Source organism: Anolis carolinensis, unplaced genomic scaffold (assembly GCF_035594765.1).
Source record: "Anolis carolinensis isolate JA03-04 unplaced genomic scaffold, rAnoCar3.1.pri scaffold_7, whole genome shotgun sequence".
NCBI classification, from domain to species: Eukaryota; Metazoa; Chordata; class Lepidosauria; order Squamata; family Dactyloidae; genus Anolis; species Anolis carolinensis.
The window spans coordinates 40,969,555-40,994,718 of record NW_026943818.1 but is presented as its reverse complement, the minus strand read 5'-3'; the positions used below and the strand labels follow the sequence as shown (position 1 = coordinate 40,994,718).

The 25,164-nt window shown below is 48.6% G+C and overlaps 1 protein-coding gene and 1 long non-coding RNA gene across 5 annotated transcripts; both read right to left on the bottom strand.

Annotated features, from left to right (window-relative positions):
- Positions 1-12,093: 12,093 nt before the first annotated feature.
- Positions 12,094-12,907, bottom strand: LOC134293204 (uncharacterized). The gene is made up of 2 exons (XR_010000213.1): positions 12,687-12,907; positions 12,094-12,621 (listed from the first exon to the last, which is right to left on the bottom strand). It is a non-coding gene; the product is annotated as an uncharacterized LOC134293204 (long non-coding RNA).
- Positions 12,908-14,476: 1,569 nt separating this feature from the next.
- On the bottom strand, positions 14,477-25,030 carry cirbp (cold inducible RNA binding protein). Of its 4 annotated transcripts, none has more exons than XR_507783.3 (8): positions 24,892-25,030; positions 23,490-23,600; positions 23,286-23,392; positions 21,588-21,726; positions 21,397-21,493; positions 20,360-20,427; positions 16,411-16,493; positions 14,477-14,605 (listed from the first exon to the last, which is right to left on the bottom strand). XR_507783.3 is itself a non-coding variant. In XM_003229992.3 (7 exons), exons 2-7 carry the CDS (start codon positions 23,590-23,592, stop codon positions 20,002-20,004), a joined length of 531 nt encoding a protein of 176 aa, XP_003230040.1. In that variant the 5' UTR covers positions 23,593-23,600; positions 24,892-25,030; the 3' UTR covers positions 19,167-20,001. The 4 variants fall into 4 exon arrangements, 2 of the variants coding, with proteins under 2 accessions (XP_003230040.1, XP_008122531.1); XR_010000212.1 differs by having other exon boundaries at positions 20,360-20,424; XM_003229992.3 differs by lacking the exons at positions 14,477-14,605; positions 16,411-16,493 and adding an exon at positions 19,167-20,018.
- Positions 25,031-25,164: the final 134 nt, after the last annotated feature.

Here is a 25,164-nt window from a genome sequence, read left to right as displayed (position 1 = left end):
TGCTTTTTCCGTTGATTTGTTGTAAAACATGATGTTTTAGTGCTTAATTTGTAAAATCTTAATGTAACTTGATGTTCAATTGGCTTTCCCTTAATCCCTCCTTATTATCAAAAATTTTCGCTTATCCAACGTTTTTATTTTTCAGTGATTGGTTTTTTTTTGGGGGGGGGAGCAAAATTCTGTTCGCCTACACTTGAAAATTACCTTGAGCCGGCTCTGCCTGTGAGGAAGTGCCCACAGAATCAAATTGTGGAAGAGACCCATCTAGGAAGGAAGGAGGGAGGGAAGGAAGAAAGGAAAGGAAGGAAAGGAAGGAAAGAAGGAAGGAAGGAAAAGGGGAAGAAGGAAAAAGGGAAGAAGGGAAGGTAGGTAGGTAGGAAGGAAGGAAAGAGGGAGGGAACGAAGGAAGGAAGGAGAGAAGGAAGGAAGAGAGGAAGAGAGGAAGAGAGGAAGGAAGGAAGGAAGGAAGGAAGGGAAAGGGGAAGAAAGAAAAGGGAAGAAGGGAAGGTAAGTAGGTAGGTAGGAAGGTAGGAAGGAAGGAGAGAAGGAAGGGAGGGAGGGAAGGAAGGAGGGGAAAGGCATGAGGAAAGGAATGAGGAAAGGAAGGAAAGAAGGGAGGGAGGGAGGGAGGGAGGAAGGAAGGAAGGAAGGAAGGAAGGAAGGAAGGAAGGAAGGAAGGAGAGAAGGAAGGAAGGGAGGAAAGAAGGAAGGAAGGGGAAGGAATGAGGAAAGGAAGGAATGAGGAAAGGAAGGAAAGAAGGAAGGAAGGAAGGAAGGAAGGAAGGAAGGAAGGAAGGAAGGAAGGAAGGAAGGAAGGAAGTGGACCCGGGCTGTGGCGCAGGCTGGAGAGCAAGCCAGCTGCAATTAACTGCAATGAATCACTCTGACCAGGAAGGAGGTCATGAGTTCGAGGCCCGCTCGGAGCCTATGTTTGTCTTGTCTTTGTTCTATGTTAAAAGGCATTGAATGTTTGCCCTGTGTGTGTATAATGTGATCTGCCCTGAGTCTCCTTCGGGGTGAGAAAGAAGGGCGGAATATAAATGCTGTAAATAAAATATAAATATAAGGAAGGAAGGAAAGAAGGAAGGAAGGAAGGAAGGAAGGAAGGGGAAAGGAATGAGGAAAGGGAGGGAGGAAGAAAGAAAGGAAGGAGGGAGGGAGGGAGGGAAGACAAGATGGAAGGAAGGGATGAGTGGGGAGAAGGGGGGAAAGGGGGGGCGGAGGCAGGGGCCGGGAGGCTCCACCAGAACTACATAGAGAGTACATATGTAGGTTGGGCTGCTGTGAGTTTTCCCGGCTGCCTGGCCATCTTCCAGAAGCATTCTCTCCTGACGTTTCGCCCACAGCTATGGCAGGCATCCTCAGAGGCTGCGAGGTCTGTTGGAAACTAGGCCAGTGGGGTTTGTCTATCTGTGGAATGAGAAGGAAAGAACCCTCCTCTGTTGGAGTCAGGGGTGAATGTTGTCATTGGCCAGCTTGGTCAGCATTGAATGGCTTTTCAGTTTCAAAGCCTGGCTGCTTGCTACTGGGGGAATCCTTTGTTGGGAGGTGATTAGCTGGCCCTGATGGTTTCTTGTCCAGAATTTTCCTGTTTTCTGAGCATGTTAAACCGCTGAGCTGCTGAACTTGCAGACTGGAAGGTCTCTGGTTCGAATCCTGGGAGCGGGGTGAGTTCCCACTGCTAGCCCCAGCTTCTGCCAACCTAGCAGTTCGAAAACATGCAAAGGTGAGTAGATCAATAGGTACAGCTCCGGCGGGAAGGTAACATTGGTACTCCATTCTGGCCACATGACCTTGGAGGTGTCTATGGACAACGCCGGCTCTTTGGCTTAGAAATGGAGATGAGCCCCAACCCCCAGAGTCAGAGGAAACCTTTACCTGTACTATCTATCTATCTATCTATGAGGCCAGCTGGCCATCTTTCGGGAGAGATTGGATTGTGTCTTCCTATCTACCTACCTACCTACCTATCTGTCTGTCTGTCTATCTATCTATCTATGAGGCCAGTTGGCCATCTTTTGGGAGGGCTTGGATTGTGTATTCCTATCTGTCTGTCTATCCATCTATGTAGGAGGCCAGTTGGCTATCTTCCGGGAGGGATTGGATTGTGTCTTCCTGTCTATCTATCTATCTGTCTGTCTGTCTGTCTATCTGTCTATAAGGCCAGTGGTCATCTTTCGGGAGGGATTGGATTGTGTCTCCCTGTCTATCTGTCTGTCTATTTATCTATCCATCCATCCATCCATTTATGAGGCCAGTTGGTCATCTTTCGGGAGGGATTGGATTGTGTCTGTCTATCTATCTATCTATCTATCTATCTATCTATCTATCTATCTATATCTGTCTGTTTATCTGTCTGTCTATCTGTCTATCTATCTATCTATCTATCTATCTATCTATATCTGTCTGTTTATCTGTCTGTTTATCTGTCTGTCTATCTATCTATCTATCTATATCTGTCTGTTTATCTGTCTGTTTATCTGTCTGTTTATCTGTCTGTCTGTCTGTCTGTCTGTCTGTCTGTCTGTCTGTCTGTCTATCTATCTATCTATCTATCAGGCCAGTTGGCCATCTTCCGGGAGGGATTGGATTGTGTCTTCCTATCTATCCATCTGTCTGTCTATCTATCTATCTGTCTATCAATCCATCCATCCAATTGCATCTATCTCTATCTATCTACCTACCTTTCTATCTGTCTGTCTGTCTATATATCCATCCATCCGTCCGTCCATCCATCCATCTATGAGGCCAGTTGGCCATCTTCCGGGAGGGATTGGATGGTGTCTTCCCATCTGTCTGTCTATTGGGAAAGCCCCCTCCTCGCCTGCCCTGCTGCCCACCGGCCTCCCTCCCTGAAGGCCCCTCTCGGTTTCCGAGCCCCCCCCGCCCCCGCCCCCCTCCCTCCCTCCCTCCCTCCCTCCCTCCCTCCTTTAGGAAACCCCTCCCAAAGGGAGCGACGCCCGGCAGGATGCTCCTCAGGGCAGGGCCCCGCCCCCTCGTTGCCTGGTTCCAGATCCTTCTTGTCAACAAGCCCCCCCCTTTCCTTCTCTGGCCCGTTTATTTCCATGACAGGTGGGGAGGGGGGGCGGGGGCGCTTACCTGGGTGCGTGGGTGGGTGGGGTGGGGTCCCCTCCCTCCTTCCCTTCCTTCCTTCCTTCCTTCCTTCCTCCCTCCAGGCTCGGCGTGGGTGGGCGAGGGGGCGCCAGGATTTATGAATGGAAAGGGCCCCACCCACCCGGGAGGCGGGCACCACGTGACCAGCCTCTCACACAAGAGGGAAGGGCGGGGGGGGAGCGTGTCATTCAAGAGAGGGAGATCTTCGGCCTCTGATTGGGCGGGGCCCGGATGGATTTGCATAGGAAGGGGGCGGGGCCAGGGCTTATGTAAAGCCAAGGGAGGGGGAAGAAGTGGATACAGAGATGAATGGATGAATTTATCTATAGAATAATTATAATTATAATGATATCTTCTACCTATACATACAAATGTAATGTGCATAGTTAGGGCCGAGTTAACAACAAAACCACTGGCTCAAAGGCAAGCAGCAAGGCTATTCAGTGCTCTTCGACCTGGCCAACCCGTGATTCCACAAGGTAGAAAGCGGCCAGGCATGCAAGCAGCAAGGCTATTCAGTGCTCTTCGACCTGGCCAACCCGTGATTCCACAAGGTAGAAAGCGGCCAGGCTTGCAAGCAGCAGGGCTATTCAGTGCTCTTCGACCTGGCCAACCTGTGATTCCACAAGGTAGAAAGCGGCCAGGCTTGCAAGCAGCAGGGCTATTCAGTGCTCTTCGACCTGGCCAACCCGTGATTCCACAAGGTAGAAAGCGGCCAGGCATGCAAGCAGCAAGGCTATTCAGTGCTCTTCGACCTGGCCAACCCGTGATTCCACAAGGTAGAAAGCGGCCAGGCTTGCAAGCAGCAGGGCTATTCAGTGCTCTTCGACCTGGCCAACCTGTGATTCCACAAGGTAGAAAGCGGCCAGGCTTGCAAGCAGCAGGGCTATTCAGTGCTCTTCGACCTGGCCAACCTGTGATTCCACAAGGTAGAAAGCGGCCAGGCATGCAAGCAGCAGGGTTATTCAGTGCTCTTCGACCTGGCCAACCTGTGATTCCACAAGGTAGAAAGCGGCCAGGCTTGCAAGCAGCAGGGCTATTCAGTGCTCTTCGACCTGGCCAACCTGTGATTCCACAAGGTAGAAAGCGGCCAGGCTTGCAAGCAGCAGGGCTATTCAGTGCTCTTCGACCTGGCCAACCTGTGATTCCACAAGGTAGAAAGCGGCCAGGCATGCAAGCAGCAAGGCTATTCAGTGCTCTTCGACCTGGCCAACCCGTGATTCCACAAGGTAGAAAGCGGCCAGGCTTGCAAGCAGCAGGGCTATTCAGTGCTCTTCGACCTGGCCAACCTGTGATTCCACAAGGTAGAAAGCGGCCAGGCTTGCAAGCAGCAGGGCTATTCAGTGCTCTTCGACCTGGCCAACCTGTGATTCCACAAGGTAGAAAGCGGCCAGGCATGCAAGCAGCAGGGTTATTCAGTGCTCTTCGACCTGGCCAACCTGTGATTCCACAAGGTAGAAAGCGGCCAGGCTTGCAAGCAGCAGGGCTATTCAGTGCTCTTCGACCTGGCCAACCCGTGATTCCACAAGGTAGAAAGCGGCCAGGCTTGCAAGCAGCAGGGCTATTCAGTGCTCTTCGACCTGGCCAACCCGTGATTCCACAAGGTAGAAAGCGGCCAGGCTTGCAAGCAGCAGGGCTATTCAGTGCTCTTCGACCTGGCCAACCTGTGATTCCACAAGGTAGAAAGCGGCCAGGCATGCAAGCAGCAGGGTTATTCAGTGCTCTTCGACCTGGCCAACCTGTGATTCCACAAGGTAGAAAGCGGCCAGGCTTGCAAGCAGCAGGGCTATTCAGTGCTCTTCGACCTGGCCAACCCGTGATTCCACAAGGTAGAAAGCGGCCAGGCATGCAAGCAGCAGGGCTATTCAGTGCTCTTCGACCTGGCCAACCCGTGATTCCACAAGGTAGAAAGCGGCCAGGCATGCAAGCAGCAGGGCTATTCAGTGCTCTTCGACCTGGCCAACCTGTGATTCCACAAGGTAGAAAGCGGCCAGGCATGCAAGCAGCAGGGTTATTCAGTGCTCTTCGACCTGGCCAACCTGTGATTCCACAAGGTAGAAAGCGGCCAGGCTTGCAAGCAGCAGGGCTATTCAGTGCTCTTCGACCTGGCCAACCCGTGATTCCACAAGGTAGAAAGCGGCCAGGCATGCAAGCAGCAGGGCTATTCAGTGCTCTTCGACCTGGCCAACCTGTGATTCCACAAGGTAGAAAGCGGCCAGGCATGCAAGCAGCAGGGTTATTCAGTGCTCTTCGACCTGGCCAACCTGTGATTCCACAAGGTAGAAAGCGGCCAGGCTTGCAAGCAGCAGGGCTATTCAGTGCTCTTCGACCTGGCCAACCCGTGATTCCACAAGGTAGAAAGCGGCCAGGCTTGCAAGCAGCAGGGCTATTCAGTGCTCTTCGACCTGGCCAACCCGTGATTCCACAAGGTAGAAAGCGGCCAGGCTTGCAAGCAGCAGGGCTATTCAGTGCTCTTCGACCTGGCCAACCCGTGATTCCACAAGGTAGAAAGCGGCCAGGCATGCAAGCAGCAAGGCTATTCAGTGCTCTTCGACCTGGCCAACCCGTGATTCCACAAGGTAGAAAGCGGCCAGGCTTGCAAGCAGCAGGGCTATTCAGTGCTCTTCGACCTGGCCAACCTGTGATTCCACAAGGTAGAAAGCGGCCAGGCTTGCAAGCAGCAGGGCTATTCAGTGCTCTTCGACCTGGCCAACCTGTGATTCCACAAGGTAGAAAGCGGCCAGGCATGCAAGCAGCAGGGTTATTCAGTGCTCTTCGACCTGGCCAACCTGTGATTCCACAAGGTAGAAAGCGGCCAGGCTTGCAAGCAGCAGGGCTATTCAGTGCTCTTCGACCTGGCCAACCTGTGATTCCACAAGGTAGAAAGCGGCCAGGCTTGCAAGCAGCAGGGCTATTCAGTGCTCTTCGACCTGGCCAACCCGTGATTCCACAAGGTAGAAAGCGGCCAGGCATGCAAGCAGCAAGGCTATTCAGTGCTCTTCGACCTGGCCAACCCGTGATTCCACAAGGTAGAAAGCGGCCAGGCTTGCAAGCAGCAGGGCTATTCAGTGCTCTTCGACCTGGCCAACCTGTGATTCCACAAGGTAGAAAGCGGCCAGGCTTGCAAGCAGCAGGGCTATTCAGTGCTCTTCGACCTGGCCAACCTGTGATTCCACAAGGTAGAAAGCGGCCAGGCTTGCAAGCAGCAGGGCTATTCAGTGCTCTTCGACCTGGCCAACCTGTGATTCCACAAGGTAGAAAGCGGCCAGGCTTGCAAGCAGCAGGGCTATTCAGTGCTCTTCGACCTGGCCAACCCGTGATTCCACAAGGTAGAAAGCGGCCAGGCATGCAAGCAGCAAGGCTATTCAGTGCTCTTCGACCTGGCCAACCCGTGATTCCACAAGGTAGAAAGCGGCCAGGCTTGCAAGCAGCAGGGCTATTCAGTGCTCTTCGACCTGGCCAACCTGTGATTCCACAAGGTAGAAAGCGGCCAGGCTTGCAAGCAGCAGGGCTATTCAGTGCTCTTCGACCTGGCCAACCTGTGATTCCACAAGGTAGAAAGCGGCCAGGCATGCAAGCAGCAGGGTTATTCAGTGCTCTTCGACCTGGCCAACCTGTGATTCCACAAGGTAGAAAGCGGCCAGGCTTGCAAGCAGCAGGGCTATTCAGTGCTCTTCGACCTGGCCAACCCGTGATTCCACAAGGTAGAAAGCGGCCAGGCTTGCAAGCAGCAGGGCTATTCAGTGCTCTTCGACCTGGCCAACCCGTGATTCCACAAGGTAGAAAGCGGCCAGGCTTGCAAGCAGCAGGGCTATTCAGTGCTCTTCGACCTGGCCAACCCGTGATTCCACAAGGTAGAAAGCGGCCAGGCATGCAAGCAGCAAGGCTATTCAGTGCTCTTCGACCTGGCCAACCCGTGATTCCACAAGGTAGAAAGCGGCCAGGCTTGCAAGCAGCAGGGCTATTCAGTGCTCTTCGACCTGGCCAACCTGTGATTCCACAAGGTAGAAAGCGGCCAGGCTTGCAAGCAGCAGGGCTATTCAGTGCTCTTCGACCTGGCCAACCTGTGATTCCACAAGGTAGAAAGCGGCCAGGCATGCAAGCAGCAGGGTTATTCAGTGCTCTTCGACCTGGCCAACCTGTGATTCCACAAGGTAGAAAGCGGCCAGGCTTGCAAGCAGCAGGGCTATTCAGTGCTCTTCGACCTGGCCAACCCGTGATTCCACAAGGTAGAAAGCGGCCAGGCTTGCAAGCAGCAGGGCTATTCAGTGCTCTTCGACCTGGCCAACCCGTGATTCCACAAGGTAGAAAGCGGCCAGGCTTGCAAGCAGCAGGGCTATTCAGTGCTCTTCGACCTGGCCAACCCGTGATTCCACAAGGTAGAAAGCGGCCAGGCATGCAAGCAGCAGGGCTATTCAGTGCTCTTCGACCTGGCCAACCTGTGATTCCACAAGGTAGAAAGCGGCCAGGCATGGAAGCAGCAGGGCTATTCAGTGCTCTTCGACCTGGCCAACCCGTGATTCCACAAGGTAGAAAGCGGCCAGGCTTGCAAGCAGCAGGGCTATTCAGTGCTCTTCGACCTGGCCAACCTGTGATTCCACAAGGTAGAAAGCGGCCAGGCTTGCAAGCAGCAGGGCTATTCAGTGCTCTTCGACCTGGCCAACCCGTGATTCCACAAGGTAGAAAGCGGCCAGGCATGCAAGCAGCAGGGCTATTCAGTGCTCTTCGACCTGGCCAACCTGTGATTCCACAAGGTAGAAAGCGGCCAGGCATGCAAGCAGCAGGGCTATTCAGTGCTCTTCGACCTGGCCAACCTGTGATTCCACAAGGTAGAAAGCGGCCAGGCTTGCAAGCAGCAGGGCTATTCAGTGCTCTTCGACCTGGCCAACCCGTGATTCCACAAGGTAGAAAGCGGCCAGGCTTGCAAGCAGCAGGGCTATTCAGTGCTCTTCGACCTGGCCAACCTGTGATTCCACAAGGTAGAAAGCGGCCAGGCATGCAAGCAGCAGGGCTATTCAGTGCTCTTCGACCTGGCCAACCTGTGATTCCACAAGGTAGAAAGCGGCCAGGCATGCAAGCAGCAGGGCTATTCAGTGCTCTTCGACCTGGCCAACCCGTGATTCCACAAGGTAGAAAGCGGCCAGGCTTGCAAGCAGCAGGGCTATTCAGTGCTCTTCGACCTGGCCAACCCGTGATTCCACAAGGTAGAAAGCGGCCAGGCATGCAAGCAGCAGGGCTATTCAGTGCTCTTCGACCTGGCCAACCTGTGATTCCACAAGGTAGAAAGCGGCCAGGCATGCAAGCAGCAGGGCTATTCAGTGCTCTTCGACCTGGCCAACCTGTGATTCCACAAGGTAGAAAGCGGCCAGGCTTGCAAGCAGCAGGGCTATTCAGTGCTCTTCGACCTGGCCAACCCGTGATTCCACAAGGTAGAAAGCGGCCAGGCTTGCAAGCAGCAGGGCTATTCAGTGCTCTTCGACCTGGCCAACCCGTGATTCCACAAGGTAGAAAGCGGCCAGGCTTGCAAGCAGCAGGGCTATTCAGTGCTCTTTGACCTGGCCAACCTGTGATTCCACAAGGTAGAAAGCGGCCAGGCATGCAAGCAGCAGGGCTATTCAGTGCTCTTCGACCTGGCCAACCTGTGATTCCACAAGGTAGAAAGCGGCCAGGCTTGCAAGCAGCAGGGCTATTCAGTGCTCTTCGACCTGGCCAACCCGTGATTCCACAAGGTAGAAAGCGGCCAGGCTTGCAAGCAGCAGGGCTATTCAGTGCTCTTCGACCTGGCCAACCTGTGATTCCACAAGGTAGAAAGCGGCCAGGCATGCAAGCAGCAGGGCTATTCAGTGCTCTTCGACCTGGCCAACCTGTGATTCCACAAGGTAGAAAGCGGCCAGGCATGCAAGCAGCAGGGCTATTCAGTGCTCTTCGACCTGGCCAACCCGTGATTCCACAAGGTAGAAAGCGGCCAGGCTTGCAAGCAGCAGGGCTATTCAGTGCTCTTCGACCTGGCCAACCTGTGATTCCACAAGGTAGAAAGCGGCCAGGCATGCAAGCAGCAGGGCTATTCAGTGCTCTTCGACCTGGCCAACCTGTGATTCCACAAGGTAGAAAGCGGCCAGGCTTGCAAGCAGCAGGGCTATTCAGTGCTCTTCGACCTGGCCAACCTGTGATTCCACAAGGTAGAAAGCGGCCAGGCTTGCAAGCAGCAGGGCTATTCAGTGCTCTTCGACCTGGCCAACCAAGGATTCCACAAGGTAGAAAGCAGTCAGGCTTGCAAGCAGCAGGGCTATTCAGTGCTCTTCGACCTGGCCAACCTGTGATTCCACAAGGTAGAAAGCGGCCAAGCTTGCAAGCAGCAGGGCTATTCAGTGCTCTTCGACCTGGCCAACCTGTGATTCCACAAGGTAGAAAGCGGCCAGGCTTGCAAGCAGCAGGGCTATTCAGTGCTCTTCGACCTGGCCAACCTGTGATTCCACAAGGTAGAAAGCGGCCAGGCTTGCAAGCAGCAGGGCTATTCAGTGCTCTTCGACCTGGCCAACCTGTGATTCCACAAGGTAGAAAGCGGCCAGGCTTGCAAGCAGCAGGGCTATTCAGTGCTCTTCGACCTGGCCAACCAAGGATTCCACAAGGTAGAAAGCAGTCAGGCCAGCAGAAAGGCTATTCAGTGCTATTCAGCCTGGCCAAACAAGGATTCCACAAGGTAGAAAGCGGCCAGGCTTGCAAGCAGCAAGGCTATTCAGTGCTGTTTGACCTGGCCAACCAAGATTTCCCCTAGACAAAAAACCCCAGCCTTTGAAGCCACAAGGCTATTCCATCCCTATGTTTGGAACCAAGGTGTTTTACCTGTATGACCAACCTCGTACGTGCTTGTGAGTCAAATGCTTTTTACTCTTTTAATTTTGGCGTCTCTGGTGTTTATTTATGCGCATGACTCAAGGGAAAGGGAGGCCGGTTACTTGTTTTTATCTCTGCTCAAATAAACCCTTGTCTTCTGGTGGGTTTTTTGCTCTTCTGCTCCAATAGCTAACTGTATTGGCCTATAACTTTACCCGGTTACGCATATATAAACCTAACAGATCTCACCTGAACATGGGGAAGAACTTCCTCACTGTGAGAGCTGTTCACCAGTGGAACTCTCCGCCGCGGAGTGTGGTGGAGGCTCCTTCTTTGAAGCACAGGCTGGATGGCCATCTGTTCATCCAGGTCTATAGCTGGATACAAACACAACAAGGTTCACCAACACAATGATGTTCTTGGTTCAAGGTTCTCCAAGGTACAAGGCCTACAAGAGTTCGTGATACAGGTCTGGATACCACAATTCACCAACCTGGAGGAAACACCACCAGTCCTTACTTGGGCGGTCCCTTGTTGTCCGCATATGGCCTTCCAAGTGGAGTGTCTTGGAGGTGGACACGTAGTTGACCACAGAGCCCTCTTCTTGACCCACATGTTCTCATAGAATCATAGAATAGTAGAGTTGGAAGAGACCTCATGGGCCATCTAGTCCAACCCCCCGCTAAGAAAGCTTTCCCAGGCACTCAATTAACATGGGACAATGCCTGCTGTCAATCAACTTAAGTACCTGGCTCTCTTTCAACACAACAGTCACACAACAGTTAGACTTTGACCACAGGAGCCAAGCCCACACTCAGTTTCAAATCTTAGCCAAATCCTACCTGAAGCCAGGGAGCAAAAATGTGCTCCAGCTGCCTCTCCTTCTGCGAGAACCAACTGCCCTCCTGAGATCAGCCTCTGGCAAATAAAACTTTCCCAGGCACTCAATTAACAGGGGACAATGCCTGCTGTCAATCAACCACAGGGAGGGCATCGGATTCCAGGTGGGTTGGTGCACCTCATGCCTCCAGGCCCGGTTCTCCTTTTCACCCTCCATTCGCCCTTCTTCCAATTCCACAGCACTGCTGGTCACAGCTGACCTCCCGTTAAGAGTGCTCACCTCTTCAATCTCTTTTCCCGTCCACCACGGGCTTGGCTGCACGGAGCACCGTTACCTTCCCGTCAATAGAAGAGGTACCTATTGATCTACTCACATTCCCATGCCCGTAGACGCCTCCAAGGTTACGGGCTTGGCTGCATGGAGCACTGTTACCTTCCTGTCAATAGAAGCAGTACCTATTGATCTACTCTCATTTGCGTGTTTTCGAACTGCTAGGTTGGCAGGAGCTGGGGCTAACAGCAGGTGCTCACCCTGCTCCCCGGATTTGAACCGCCAACCTTTTGGTCTGCAACTTCAGCAGCTCAGCGGCTTAACCTGCTGCGCCACCGCTCTTTTGCAAGCTTGGTTTTCAGCGTACCTCCGAGGTGATACAAAAGGGGGAAAGACTTGTTGTGGGTTCAACATTTTGCTCCTCTTGTGAATCGTGATGCCAGTATCCGAGATGCAGGATGTATTTTCGTTCCCTGGACCACATTTGGCAGAAATACCCAATACGCCCACATTTGAATCCTGGTGGGGTTGGGGGGAAATACACCTTGGCATTTGGGAGTTGTAGTTGCTGGGATGTATAGTTCACCTACCATCAGAGCCCCTTGAACTCCACCAAGGATAGAACAGGGCCACGCTTCCCATACAGAACCCCCAAGACCAATAGAAAACACTGGTCTTTGGTGACCCCCCCCCCCCGGGGTCCCGACCCAGTTTGAGAAAATTGTTTTTATCCAATTGCTGCCAGTTAGAAGGCTAAGTTCCGCCCACTTGGTCTCCTAGCAACCCACTCAGCCCAGGGGACAGGCAGAGTTAGGCCTCTTCCACACTGCCTATAAAATACAGATTATCAGATTTGAACTGGATTATATGGCAGTGTAGACTCAAGGCCCTTCCACACAGCTATAGCACCCATTTATAATCTTATATTATCTGCTTTGCACTGGATTATCTTGAGTCCACACGGCCATATAATCCACTTCAGTGTGCATTTTATACAGGTACAAGGGGCCTCAAATAATCCAGTTCTATGCAGATAATGTAAGATACTTTATTTCCCAGACCACCAGACTTTGCCACAGCAACGCGTGGCCGGGCACAGCTAGTGTAATATAATACACTTATATATTATATGTAATATTACTAATATGGCAGTATAGTACAATATTGCAATATATGTTTATATTGTGCTATACTAATAATACAACATACTAGCTTTGCCCGGCCAGGCGTTGCTGTGGCTTATGGGAATCCTTTGTTGGTCAGGTGGAATAGCAGTGAATAGCCTTGCAGCCTCAAAGCCTGGCCGTTTTCTGGAGTAGCACCCTCAAATTGCTGTGAACCTGGCTACTTTGTCAGGAAATCCTCGTTTGGCCAGCTTGAATTGCACTGAATAGTCTTGCAGCTTCAAAGCCTGGCCGCTTTCTACATATGGGCAGGCTGAATGGGACAGAGTAGCCTCGTGGCTTCAAAGCCTGGGGGTTTTCTATCTCGGGGAAATCTTGGTTGGCCAGGTTGAACAGCACTGAATAGCCTTGCTGCTTGCAAGCCTGACCGCTTTCTACCTTGCGGAATCCTTGGTTGGCCAGATTGAATAGCACTGAATAGCCTTGCTGCTTGCAAGCCTGACCGCTTTCTACCTTGTGGAATCCTTGGTTGTCCAGATTGAATAGCACTGAATAGCCTTGCTGTTTGCAAGCCTGGCCGCTTTCTACCTTGTGGAATGCTTGGTTGGCCAGGTTGAATAGCAATGAATAGTCTCAGTGCGGCAAGTATGAATGCTGCAATTAGCCACCTTGATTAGTATTTAATGGCCTTGCAAGCTTCAAAGCCTGGGGTTTTGTGTGTGTGTCAGGAGCAACCGGAGTTGCTTCTGGAGTGAGAGAATTGGCCATCTGCAAGGACGTTGCCCAGGGGACGCCTGGATGTTTTTACCATCCTTCTCTCAGTCGCATGGAGCTGACAGAGGGAGCTCATCCGCTCTCTCCCCGGGTGGGATTTGAACCTGGCAGCCTTCAAGTCACGAGGCTTTTATCCCCTAGGCCACCGGAGCCTGGCTGAGGGATTCCTTTGTTGGGAGGCGTTAGCTGGCCCCGATTGTTTCCTTTCTGGAATTCCCCGTTTTCAGAGTGTTGCTCTATTTACTGTCCTGATTTTAGAGATTATATTGTTCTGTATTATTACACCACAGTAATTATTACATACTATATTCATAATCTTATATTATCTGCTTAGAACTGGATTATATGAGGCCCCGTCTACACAACTGTGTAAAATCCACACTGACCTGGATTATATGGCAGTGTGGACTCAAGATAATCCAGTTCAAAGCAGACACTGTGGATTATCCTGCCTTGACATTCTGGGTTATATAGCTGTGTGGTGGGGCCTTGAGTCTACACTGCCACATAATCCAGTTCAAATCAGATAATCTGCATTTTATAGGCAGTGTGGAAGAGGCCTAAGTGAGGCCTAACTCTGCCTGTCCCCTGGGCTGAGTGGGTTGCTAGGAGACCAAGTGGGCGGAGCTTAGCCTTCTAACTGGCAGCAGAGGGGGCAGTTCTTCCTCTAATTTGGAATTTATTTTCTAGGCATTTTTGTTTGAAAGACGTATTTTGGATGACTGTATCCTTTGTGGCTAAATTTGGTGGTTTGGTTCATTGGTTTTGTTGTTTACTCCATAATAAAACACACATTACATTTTTATATATATAGATGATTTTCTAGGACTTGGAGAAATGGGTTCAAATTGCAGGGAAAGCGATTCCACCTGAACATTAGGAAGAACTTCCTGACCGTAAGAGCTGTTCAGCAGTGGAACTCTCTGCCTCAAGAGTGCAACGAAAGCTCTTAAACCCAGGATGGATGGCCATCTATCAGGGATGCTTTGACTGTGCTTTTCCAGCACGGCCAAAGAGGGTTGGACAGCCCAGGAAGACTCTTCAAACTCTTACAATGTCCCCTGGGCAACGTCTCTGTAGACGGCCAATTCTCACACCAGAAGTGACTCGAAGGATGTTTGCTTCTGACACAATAGGCCGGGCTGTGGCGCAGCTGGCTAGTAACCAGCTGCAATAAATCACTACTGACCGAGAGGTCATGAGTTTGAAGCCCGGGTCGGGTTAAGCCCCCGACCATTGTTGACCTATGCAGCCCTGAAAGACAGTTGCATCTGTCAAGTAGGGAAATTTAGGTACGCTTTATGCGAGAGGCTAATTTAACTAATTTACATCATAAAACTGCCAGCAAAACACAAGGAATGAGGAAGTACAGCCACTAGTGGACGGTGAAGCAACAGCTCCCCCTGTGGCCGGAATCGTGTTAAATGCCTCTGTGTCTGTCTATACTGAATGTTGTTTGTCTGTTGGCATTGAATGTTTGCTACCACGACTTCGGGGTGTGATGCACCGGCCAAGCACGTTTGGAGAGCCCCATATTGATTTATTGACTTTTGTTATGTGTTTTCTTCCGTCACTCTGATCAACAGGATCCTCGGTGCTTGGTCTTCCGCCGCTCGCCCCGTCCCGCACCGGTCCCTCCGCCAAGTGGCTGAAACAAGAGTAGAGGCGGTTGGTTAGCGAGAGGCAGGCGAGGCTACAAAGACGCACCGCATTTTGAGGGCGGGAAGCAGGGTGCTGAACCGTCATTTAGTTCTTTCGAGGTATTATTATAGTTAGCGACATTTATATCCCAGTATTAAAAATCTCAAAAATCAGAACAGTAGATGGGAAGCAACACTCTGAGGGCAGAGGAGCTCCAGGGACGGATAATGACTCTGAACACAGGATGCCCTCCAGGCAAGAGACGAACCTTTCCAATGCTAATTAAGGTGATTAACTGCAACATTCATGCTGGCTTCCAACTGACAAAGAACTACATATAGGTCAGCTCCTTGGTTTTCTGAGGAGGTGGCCGTGATGAAGCGGACGAGGCGGAGACTGGGGTGCCTCTGGCGCAGATTTCGAGGTGTATCTGATCGAGCGTGGGATAGAGCAGTGATGGCCGACCTATGACACGCGTGTCAGCACTGACACGCCTAGCCATTTTTGCTGACACGCTGCCGCCTGCAGATTGATTGGTTGACTAATGTCTTTTGTGGCCAAATTTGGTGTGATTTGGTCCAGTGGTTTTGTTGTTTACTCCATGGGAATTATGCACATTTATAGCTGTGCCCGGCCACGCGTTGCTGTGGCAAAGTGGTGGTGGTATTGGTTAAAAACTGTTGTGTAATTTTTATTTGACTTTATTTGCATTTTTTATTAATTTTATTGTAAGTTATATTTTTATTTATTATATTTTATTATTTTCTTGTATTATTTTTAGTTATTTTCTGTTATTATAGTATTTTATTGTATCAATTTTTTAGTGTTTTTTATTATTTTTATTGGGTTGCTAGGAGACCAAGTAGGAGACCTTCTAACTGGCAGCAATTGGAGAAAAGCAATTATTTCTCTCTCTCTAATTAGGACTTTATTTTTCTTTTCTTTTTGTTGTATCAACCTAGAGGCGTGGATGATGGGTTGTGTTGTCAAATTTCGAGGTTGGAGGGCCTGTAGTTTTGTTGTTTTATGGGTCGCCATGATGCCATCACTCTTTTATATATATATAGATTGTTCTATTATTATTGTAGTATATTATCATATATATATCATTCTATTATTAATCTATTATTGTATTATATTATTATATTATTCATTATTCATGACTACATTGAAACTACAATAGAGAGAAATCAGCTTGGAAACTGCAAGAGGTATCATAGATGGTTGTACATGGAAATAATGATAGTAAATCATTATTTATTTATTAAATATTATTATCTATATATATAAAAGGGTAATGAAATTTCGGCCTAGGACAAAACAACAAAACGACACATCCCAGAAACACTAAACTTGGCAGCACAACCCCTCATCCATGCCTCTACGTTCATACAACAAAAAGAAAAATAAGACCCTAATTAGAGGGAGAGGAATAATTGTTTTTATCCAATTGCTGCCAGTTAGAAGGCCAAGTTCCGCCCACTTCGTCTCCTAGCAACCCACTCAGCCCAGGGGACAGGCAGAGTTAGGCCTCACTTAGGCCTCTTCCACAGATTATCTGATTTTAACTGGATTATATGGCAGTGTAGACTCAAGGCCCTTCCACACAGCTATATAACCCATTTAGAATGGATTTAATGTCAGGGGACCACCTTGACCCTTCACCTTAACTACCACCAGTTCCTCAAGACTTTATTTCCCAGACCACCAGACTTCGCCACAGCAACGCGTGGCCGGGCACAGCTAGTATTGTTATATTGACACAGGAGAACGGGTTTAGCTGCCGAAACGCAATTAATTCAGGAACCATACCTTGCTTGCACCATTGATGGCAGCTCACGGCCTCACATTTGGACTCAAAATCCACCTCGTTTTCAGCCGCGGTGTGCTTCAACCTGCCAAGACAAATTCATGTTACGAAAATATACCTATATATATATATATATATCCCACCCTCCCCTGCCCACACACAAAAACAAAACGGTGTTTTTCTAGAGGGCTTCTATGAACTGAAACGAGTCTCAAAAGAAGCCCAGGGTGGGTCAGATCTGTTCCGAGACTCAATTTGGAGCGGCCAAAAAAAGGCAAAAAAAGTGGCCAGTCCCTGTGGATAATGGTTGTTTCGGAACAGCGTGCGCTACGGGGGAGACGCTCAAAAGGCGGACGAGGTGGCAAAGAGCATTACAGTTAACGTGGCTTAAGTCTTAAGGAAGATCCTCTCTTCAGAGAATCCATTATTTATTATTATTATTATTTTATTATGACACAGCAAACAAGATAGATATGCTGGATTTCATATTATTAATCATATTAATTATTATTATTATTATTATTATTATTACAGTAGAGTCTCACTTATCCAACATAAACGGGCCGGCAGAACGTTCGATAAGCGAATATGTTGGATAATAAGGAGAGATTAAGAAAAAGCCTTTTAAACATCAAAATAGGTTATGATTTTACAAATTAAGCACCAAAACATGTTAGACAACAAATTTGGCAGAAAAAGTAGTTCAATACGCAGTAATGCTATGTAGTAATTACTGTATTTACGAATTTAGCACCAAAATATCACAATGTATTGAAAACATTGACTAAAAATGCGTTGGATAATCCAGAACGTTGGATAAGTGAGACTCTACTGTATTTACGAATTTAGCACCAAAATATCACAATGTATTGAAAACGTTGACTACAAAAATGCGTTGGATAATCCAGAACGTTGGATAAGCGAGTGTTGGATAAGTGAGACTCTACTGTATTATTATTATTAGGGGGAGAAGAATCCAGCTGCCCCTCTTTATTGGCAAAGAGATGGCTGGACAACAAATGCCCCATATTTTCCAACCCGGGTTCGAAATCTGGACCACAAAAAAAAAAACCCAGACTAGATGCAGGAAGTTACAGAAAATAAATAAATAAAAATCTGGCCTTTTTTGGCTTAACAGTTTCCAAAAAAAAAAAAAACATTTAGAAAGGAGCACGATCTCTGGAGAGGAGGGAGGAGGATGATGCGGACATGAGGAAAAGAGTTACCTCGGATTACAGGACTATCCCCACATATGAACTAGCCAAGAGAGCAGCTTTCGTCTCAGAGGGTTCTTTCTCTCTCTCTCATTCTCTCTCTCTGCTGGAGGCACAACACTTCTTTCTTTCGCCAAGGGCTCCATACGCTAGCAGAGAATTCTCAGAACTTGAGAAGGCAACACAACAAAGCTAGCTAGCATTAGGACACAGTGGTCTGGCTTCACAAGGCGGGGCTGCCTGGCAAGGTGTCAGCTAAGTCCTCACTTCTCTCCAGGCTCAGTATGGTGGTTATTGCTCACTACGTGGTCTGTCTGTCTGTCCTGAGCCACTAAGGAGGGTGCCGCGTTTACAGGAGTGAGTCCCTTCCGTGGCGTTATCTACAAAAGCTGGACCAATTCCTGCCAAACTTCCAGGTCATCCCATTAAGGGCATAACGACGTCCCTTTGAGACTTGCTCCCATCACCCTCTCCAGGCATCAAACTCCCCACTTGCTCGCTGTGCTCTTGGCTACACTCGTCTATCTTCACTACAGTTACTTCTTTGATACTATAAGGGTGCAAGAAGGCCTGCATTAAAGGCCTGTCGTTGGATTACTTCCCTGCTCACTCGCTGCACTTAGCTACCCTGTTTCCCCAAAAATAAGACAGTGTCTTATATTTATTTTTGCTCCCACAGATGCACTAGGCCTTATTTTCAGGGGATGTCTTATTTTTCCATGAAGAAAAATTCACATTTATTGTTGAACAAAAAAAGTGAACATTTATAATATACTGTAACCAAACAAACTGTGAAGCCTATCAAAACTTTTGTCAAATATGTTGTGTTGTTGTTTTAGGCTTGTCCCTGTTGTGAGCTGCCCCAAGTCCCTTTGGGGAGAAGGGGCGGGATATAAAAAATAAAAATAAATTTTATTAAAACTTTCTTGTAACTACAGTAGAGTCTCACTTATCCAAGCTAAACGGGCCGGCAGAAGCTTGGATAAGTGAATATGTTGGATAATAAGGAGGGATTAAGGAAAAGCCTATTAAACATCAAATTAGTTTATGATTTTACAAATTAAGAACCAAAACATCATGTTTTACAACAAATTTGACAGAAAAAGTAGTTCAATACACAGTAATGTAATGTTGTAATTACTGTATTTACGAATTTAGCACCAAAATATCACGATATATTGAAAACATTGACTACAAAAATGGCTTGGATTATCCAGAGGCTTGGATAAGTGAGACTCTACTGTACCATTATTTCCATGTACAACAACTGATCCTGCATGGTATTCTGTTTGGCGGGCATGCTTCCAAACAAATACATTGCTAGGTCTTACTTTCAGGGGATGTCTTATTTTCAGGGAAACAGGGTATGCTCTCCTGTCTCCCATGATCATCTACACTTGCTTCTTTGATACTATAAGGTGCAAGAAGGCCTGCACTAAAGCTCGCTCGCTGTGCTGTCTGGGCTACGCTCTTGTCTCCCATGATCGCCTGCCTGCAGGACTTGTGTTGTGCAGCAAGAGTTAAGATTTCAAGCGCAGAAGGTGTTTGTTTTCAGATGGACTTTTAATAGGCTTCGTGAAGCCAAAGGAAAACTGTACAAGGTATATCCTGTTTGTCACCACTTCAAAATTACAACATCAATTGCATCAATAGGCATACTTTCTTTCCAAGTTAAAAAAAAGGACAATAGAAACAAACATATTGTTTTTCTCTCTCTCCAAGAACCTCTCTCTTTGCACGGTTAAAAGATTTGCAGTTTTTTTCCCCTCTGGGTTACGTTGGTAATGACATAACAAGTCAAAAGTCTCTTTTATGCAAGTCAAACATACAAAGCAAACATCTCTTTAGATATATCAAGGTGGGTTGGCCTTTCAGAATTGAAAACCCAGGCGGTTAAGGCCTTACTACACTAAAGGTTGGGTTACAAAACGGATGCACTAACAGAAAGACCGAGTCCACAGCTTGCTCAGCTTCTTCTACGGAGGAGTTACACTCCTTTTCTTACTCAAAATAGAAAAAACAGGGCCTTAAGACCTTCCTGTAAACCCCAGCACTGAGCTCACAAAGGAACTAAAAACCTCAAGTGCTCTAAAAATGTTTAAAACACTCCAGAGAGAGAGATGGAAAAAAAAACCCCCACAACTTTCATCTGAGTCCAAACAGACCGTTTACATATTTAAGAAGCTGTCAGGCTGTGTTTATCTTTTTTTCTTTCTTTCTCTAAAACAAGGTCAGAACTGCGACTTTTTACTACAAAAAAGTGAGAATACAAAGGAGATGACTACACAAGAAACGTGTTTTGTTTTCAGCGAAGCTCCCAAAATCTTTATAAATACGGCCATTGGAAGGACGATCCTTGAGCGAGCCAGGAAGTGTGTTTTACTCGTTGTGCGCAGCTGAGGACAAGAAGCAGGCAGAGTTGTCAAAGGCACCGAAGCAGCACAGACACAAGTCCCAGCCATTCACCTCTCCTCCCCTGCTTCTTCGACTACACAAGGCTTTCCGCCTGGCTCAACCTCTCTTCCCACCCCAGGTTCCAAGATTTGCTCCCGGATTTGGCAAAAGGCTATTTCCAGTCTGGGCTTTTCCTTCCTGCTCAACAGCACATGCATTAAGGGAGGGCTCAGGGCCTCTCTAGAGGCAAGGAGAAGGGCCAGCAACGACGAGGCTTCCAGGGAGCCTTGCGAGGAGCTTTGACTATGGCAGGATCACACAACGGCATCAGCGTTATACTTACCATAACTGTCGTAGCTGTCTCTGTAGGAGCCGCCGGAAGGTCTGTCGCTGTAGCTGCCTTGGCTCCTGCTGCAGGGGAGAAAGCGCATGGCTGAGCTGGCATGGCCTACCACTAAAACAGCGTCCTGCCTGCAAGAAGCCTTTCACACCTCGCTGGCTGTCAGCACCTTAAGACATTCCCTGTGTGGTCGACACGGCAAAGCTTTATAATTAGCATGCAATAAAAGTCAACTGCGCATCTCATCATGCGCTTGTGGGGAGGGAAGCTGAGGCCTCACAGGCACCAGGTCAGGGTGCGTTTTATGTCTTCTTGGGCAAAATAGATATATTTCTCTTAAATCTATCTGCAACATCCCATCTTTGTGTTGTTGAAGGCTTTCATGGCCGGAACCACTGGGTTGCTGTGAGTTTTCTGGCATGTCTGGTTATGTTCCAGAAGCAGCATTCTCTCCTGACGCCCATCTCCATTTCTAAGCTGCTCATCTCCATTTCTAAGCTGAAGAGCCGGCGTTGTCCGTAGACACCTCCAAAGTCATGTGGCCATAGGCATGACTGCATGGAGCGCCGTTACCTTCCCGCCGGAGTGGTACCTATTGATCTACTCACACTCTGGGGGTTGGTACTCATCTCCATTTCTAAGCTGAAGAGCCGGCGTTGTCCGTAGACACCTCCAAAGTCATGTGGCCATAGGCATGACTGCATGGAGCACCATTACCTTCCCGCTGGAGCAGTACCTATTGATCTACTCACATTGGCATGTTTTCGAACTGCTAGGTTGACAGGAGTTGGGGCTAACAGCAGGAGCTCACTCCGCTCCTGGGATTTGAACCTGGGACCTTTCAGTCTGCAAGTTCAACAGCTCAGTGCTTTAACACACTGCACCACCACCACCAGGGGCCCCTATGTGTATATACAATATATTATATTACCGGTATTAGTATAGCATAATATTCTATCTAGCTCCTACAAGAATCCTTTCGAAGCAAAGCATCCCTCCCATAGAAACACAGCACATGCAGGGAGAGGCCCGGCACCCACCTGCTGCCATAGTAGTCTCTGGAGCCACTGTACCCGCTGCTTCTGGACTCAAACCTGCTGCTGCCTCCGCCATAGCCGCGGTCTCCACCGCCACCACCTGGGAGGGAGGGAGGGAGGGTCAAACCCAAGGGTCAGTAAGCACACATGCCCAAGGAGGGCAAGCACCCCTGGGGAGGGAGAGCCCAGCTCACCTCTGGAGAAGCCCCGGCCCCGGCTGCGTCCTCCGCGGAAGAAGCCCCGGCCTCCAGCAGAGCCCCCTCTGTATCCGCGGGAGCGGTTGTCCGAGGACTTCCCCGCTTGGTCCACACGGATCTGCCGCCCGTCCACAGACTGAGGGGAGAGAGGGAGGAAAGAGGGTCAAGGCACACGCCAAGCGGCCACAGCTGTATCCAAGGCAACTACCAAGTCACTGGGTTGCTGTGAGTCTCCTGGGCTGCCTGGCCATGTTCCAGAAGCATTCTCCCCTGACATTTTGCATACATCTATGGCAGGCATCCTCAGAGGTTGTGAGGTCTATTGGAAACTACACCGGTGGGGTTTATATGTATATACAGTAGAGTCTCACTTATCCAACATAAACGGGACAGCAGGAAGTTGGATAATAAGTATGGATTAATAATAATAATAATTTTATTTTTATACCCCACCCCATCTCCCCGAAGGGACTCGGGGTGGCTTACATGGGGCCAAGCCCAGCCAACAACAATAAACACATATCACAAAAAATCACATACAAGGACAAAAGATAAAATCTTGGATAAAATCTAGAGAAACCTAGAACCATAGAATAGTAGAGTTGGAAGAGACCTCATGGGCCATCCCAGTCCAACCCCCTGCTAAGAAGCAAGAAATCGCATTCAAAGCTCCCCCGACAGATGGCCATCCAGCCTTTGTTTAAAAGCTTCCAAAAGTCCTGGGCCAAAAGTGCTAGTTATGTCGAAATCATCAGGAACGGGTGGGATTACCCAGATTAAGAAAAAAGCCTATTCAACATAAAATTACATGATTTTACAAATTAAGCACCAAAACATCATGTTTTACAAGAAATTGACAGAAAAAGCAGTTCAATACATAGTAATGTTATGTAGTAATTGCTGTATTTACGAATTTAGCACCAAAACATGCAACATTTACTACAAAAACAATGTCTACTAAAAGGCAGACTGTGCTGGATAATACAGAACTTTGGATAAGTGAGACTCCACTGTAAATTTATTTTTGCATCCTGCCTCCATCAACTCAGAGTGGCTTACATGGGGACGACCCGTCGACATCATAAAAATAATCATATTAAAAACATTTCAATGGATTTCAGTGGCTTCTCTGTGTCGCCTGACATCGTAGTGGTTGAGTGGTCCAGCATTTCTGCGTCCTCAAATAATAATATTCTGTATCCAGAATACTATTAATATTAATAATTAATATTAATGCTCCAATTCTGTGGAACTCATTGCCTCCATATGTTAGAGCAATGTCGACCTTTTGTAAAAGCGCTCAAGACTTGGCTGTTTGGTTGTGCATTTAAGTAAATCAGATCTAATTTGCCCAATAGTCACTGCTGAATGTTTTTATGTTGAATGTTTTTAGGTTCAATGTTTTTTATATTGTGGAATGATATTTTAAATTGTAAGTCGCTCGGAGGACTCTGGTGGAGAGCGACTAATTAAGAAATAAAGTGAAGTGAAGTAGTGAAGTAAAGAAGGTTGGTTCATCAAGTGCTCTGCTTGACTGCCTGAAACAATCAGGGCTAGCTAAAACCTCCCAACAAAAGATTCCCCCAGGCAATAAGCAGCCAGACTCTGAAGTTGCAAGGCTATTCAATGCTAATCAAGGTGAGGAATGGCAACACTCACACTTGCCCCCAACTGACAGGGCAGCTGGCTACTCACCTTCCCGTTCATGGCCATCATGGCGTCTTTCGCGTCGTCTATGTTCTCGAAGGTCACAAAGCCGAACCCTCTGGACCTCTGCGTTTCTCTGTCTTTGACCACAACAACTGGAAGGGGAAGAGGGTTAATTAATTGGGCAAAAGGCATCGGGAGGCGGGGCTTGGGTTTCCAAAATACGAAACAGGGCCGACGTGGGGTGGTTACCTTCCGAGATCTGCCCGTACTTGGAGAACACCTGCTCCAGGGACTGCTCGTTGGTGTCAAAACTGAGCCCGCCCACAAAGAGCTTCCCCTCGTCCGATGCCATCTCTCCTCCTGTCCGTCAAGAAGAAGAAAACTGCCAGGTATATTATGTCTTCAAGGGACGGGCCCATCCCACCCGGAAGTGGATCAGGCTTGGGTCAACTTGGGTTACAGTTACCGTTATGATAGTTACAGTTATAGTAATTACAGTTACACTTACAGTAGCTGGTTATGATAATTAGTTAGTTACAATAGTTATAGTTACAATTATAGCAGTCATAGCAACCGTTATGGTAGTTACAGTTATGGTAATTACAGCAGTTATAGTAGCTGCAGCTATTGTAGTTTTATTTAGATACACAGTAGAATCTCACTTAACCAAGCTAAACGGGCCAGCAGAAGCTTGGACAAGCGAATATATTGGATAAAAAGGAGGGATTAAGGAAAACCTATTAAACATCAAATTAGGTTATGATTTTACAAATTAAGCACCAAAACATCATGTTATGCAACCAATTTGACAGAAAAAGTAGTTCAATACGAAATAATTCTATGTTGTAATTACTGTATTTACGATTTTATCACCAAAATATTGAAAACATTGACTACAAAAATGGCTTGGATAATCCAGAAACTTGGATAAGTGAGGCTTGGATAAGTGAGACTCTACTGTAGTTAGTTATAAACTAACTATAGCTTATACTTGGGGCTATGTCTGTTTTTATTGTTGTTTTAAAGTTAATTGTATTGTTTTAATCTATTTCTGTAAACTGCTCCAAGCCAAACTGGGAGTAGCAGTATACAAGTCTAATAAATAAATAAATAAAATAATAATCGTTATGGTAGTTATAGTAGTTACAATAATTACAGCTATGGTAGTTATAGTTATACTTAGTTGCTACAGTAATTAGTTATAATAGTTACAATATTTACAGCCTCAGTTGGCATTATAACTCTATCCTGAATTTTATTAGGTCCCTGTTACTCTGGTATCTTAAAAGGAACGGGCCCGAGGCTGTTGGGAATGGTGGGAGATGGAGTCCAACACACCTGGAGGGAGGGAGGGAGGGCCCAAGCTGGCCCATGCCACTCTTAATGTGACATAATGCAATCTGCGCATGCGCGCAGGCTGGTCGCTTCCCAGCAGAGGGCGCGCGCCCCCCTCCGCGCATGCGCAACGCCGCCGCCGCCCTCCCGCCTGCCCTCCGCCGCGGCGCCATTTTGAGCCTTCCTCCCAAAAGCCGGCCGCCCGCCATTTTGTTCCCCTTCACCGCTCAAAAACAAGCTTCCGCGCATTCTCCGGGGCGAACAGCTTCGCGGCCCCCGCCCGCACGGCACTCCCCGGCATGCGGGGCCTCCTTACCGCTGCGTCCTTCCCTTCGCTTCCCTGGCCTGCTCTTTCAGACGAAGCACGAACACGCCCTTCCACGGCCAAGTGCGAACTGCGCAAGGGCGCCCCCGCCTCGCGCCTTATGTACCCGCCCGCGAGGCCCCGCCCACCTCATGCATATGCAAAGACCGGCGGTGCTCGGCTCCAGGCGTGAGGTCACCCTCCACCGAGGCTCCCATTGGCTGCAGCTCGATTAATATTCAAAACCGGAGGGATGTGCGCGTCGCGATTGGGCGAGGCGGAGGA

Coding starts and splice junctions, on each gene's coding strand:
- cirbp (XM_003229992.3), bottom strand. CDS start 23,592: ATGGCATCGGACGAGGGGAAGCTCTTTGTGGGCGGGCTCAGTTTTGAC. Junction 23,393..23,489: donor GTACGGGCAGATCTCGGAAG/GTAACCACCCCA, acceptor TTCCCCTTCCAG/TTGTTGTGGTCAAAGACAGA. Junction 21,494..21,587: donor GGGCCGGGGCTTCTCCAGAG/GTGAGCTGGGCT, acceptor CCTCCCTCCCAG/GTGGTGGCGGTGGAGACCGC.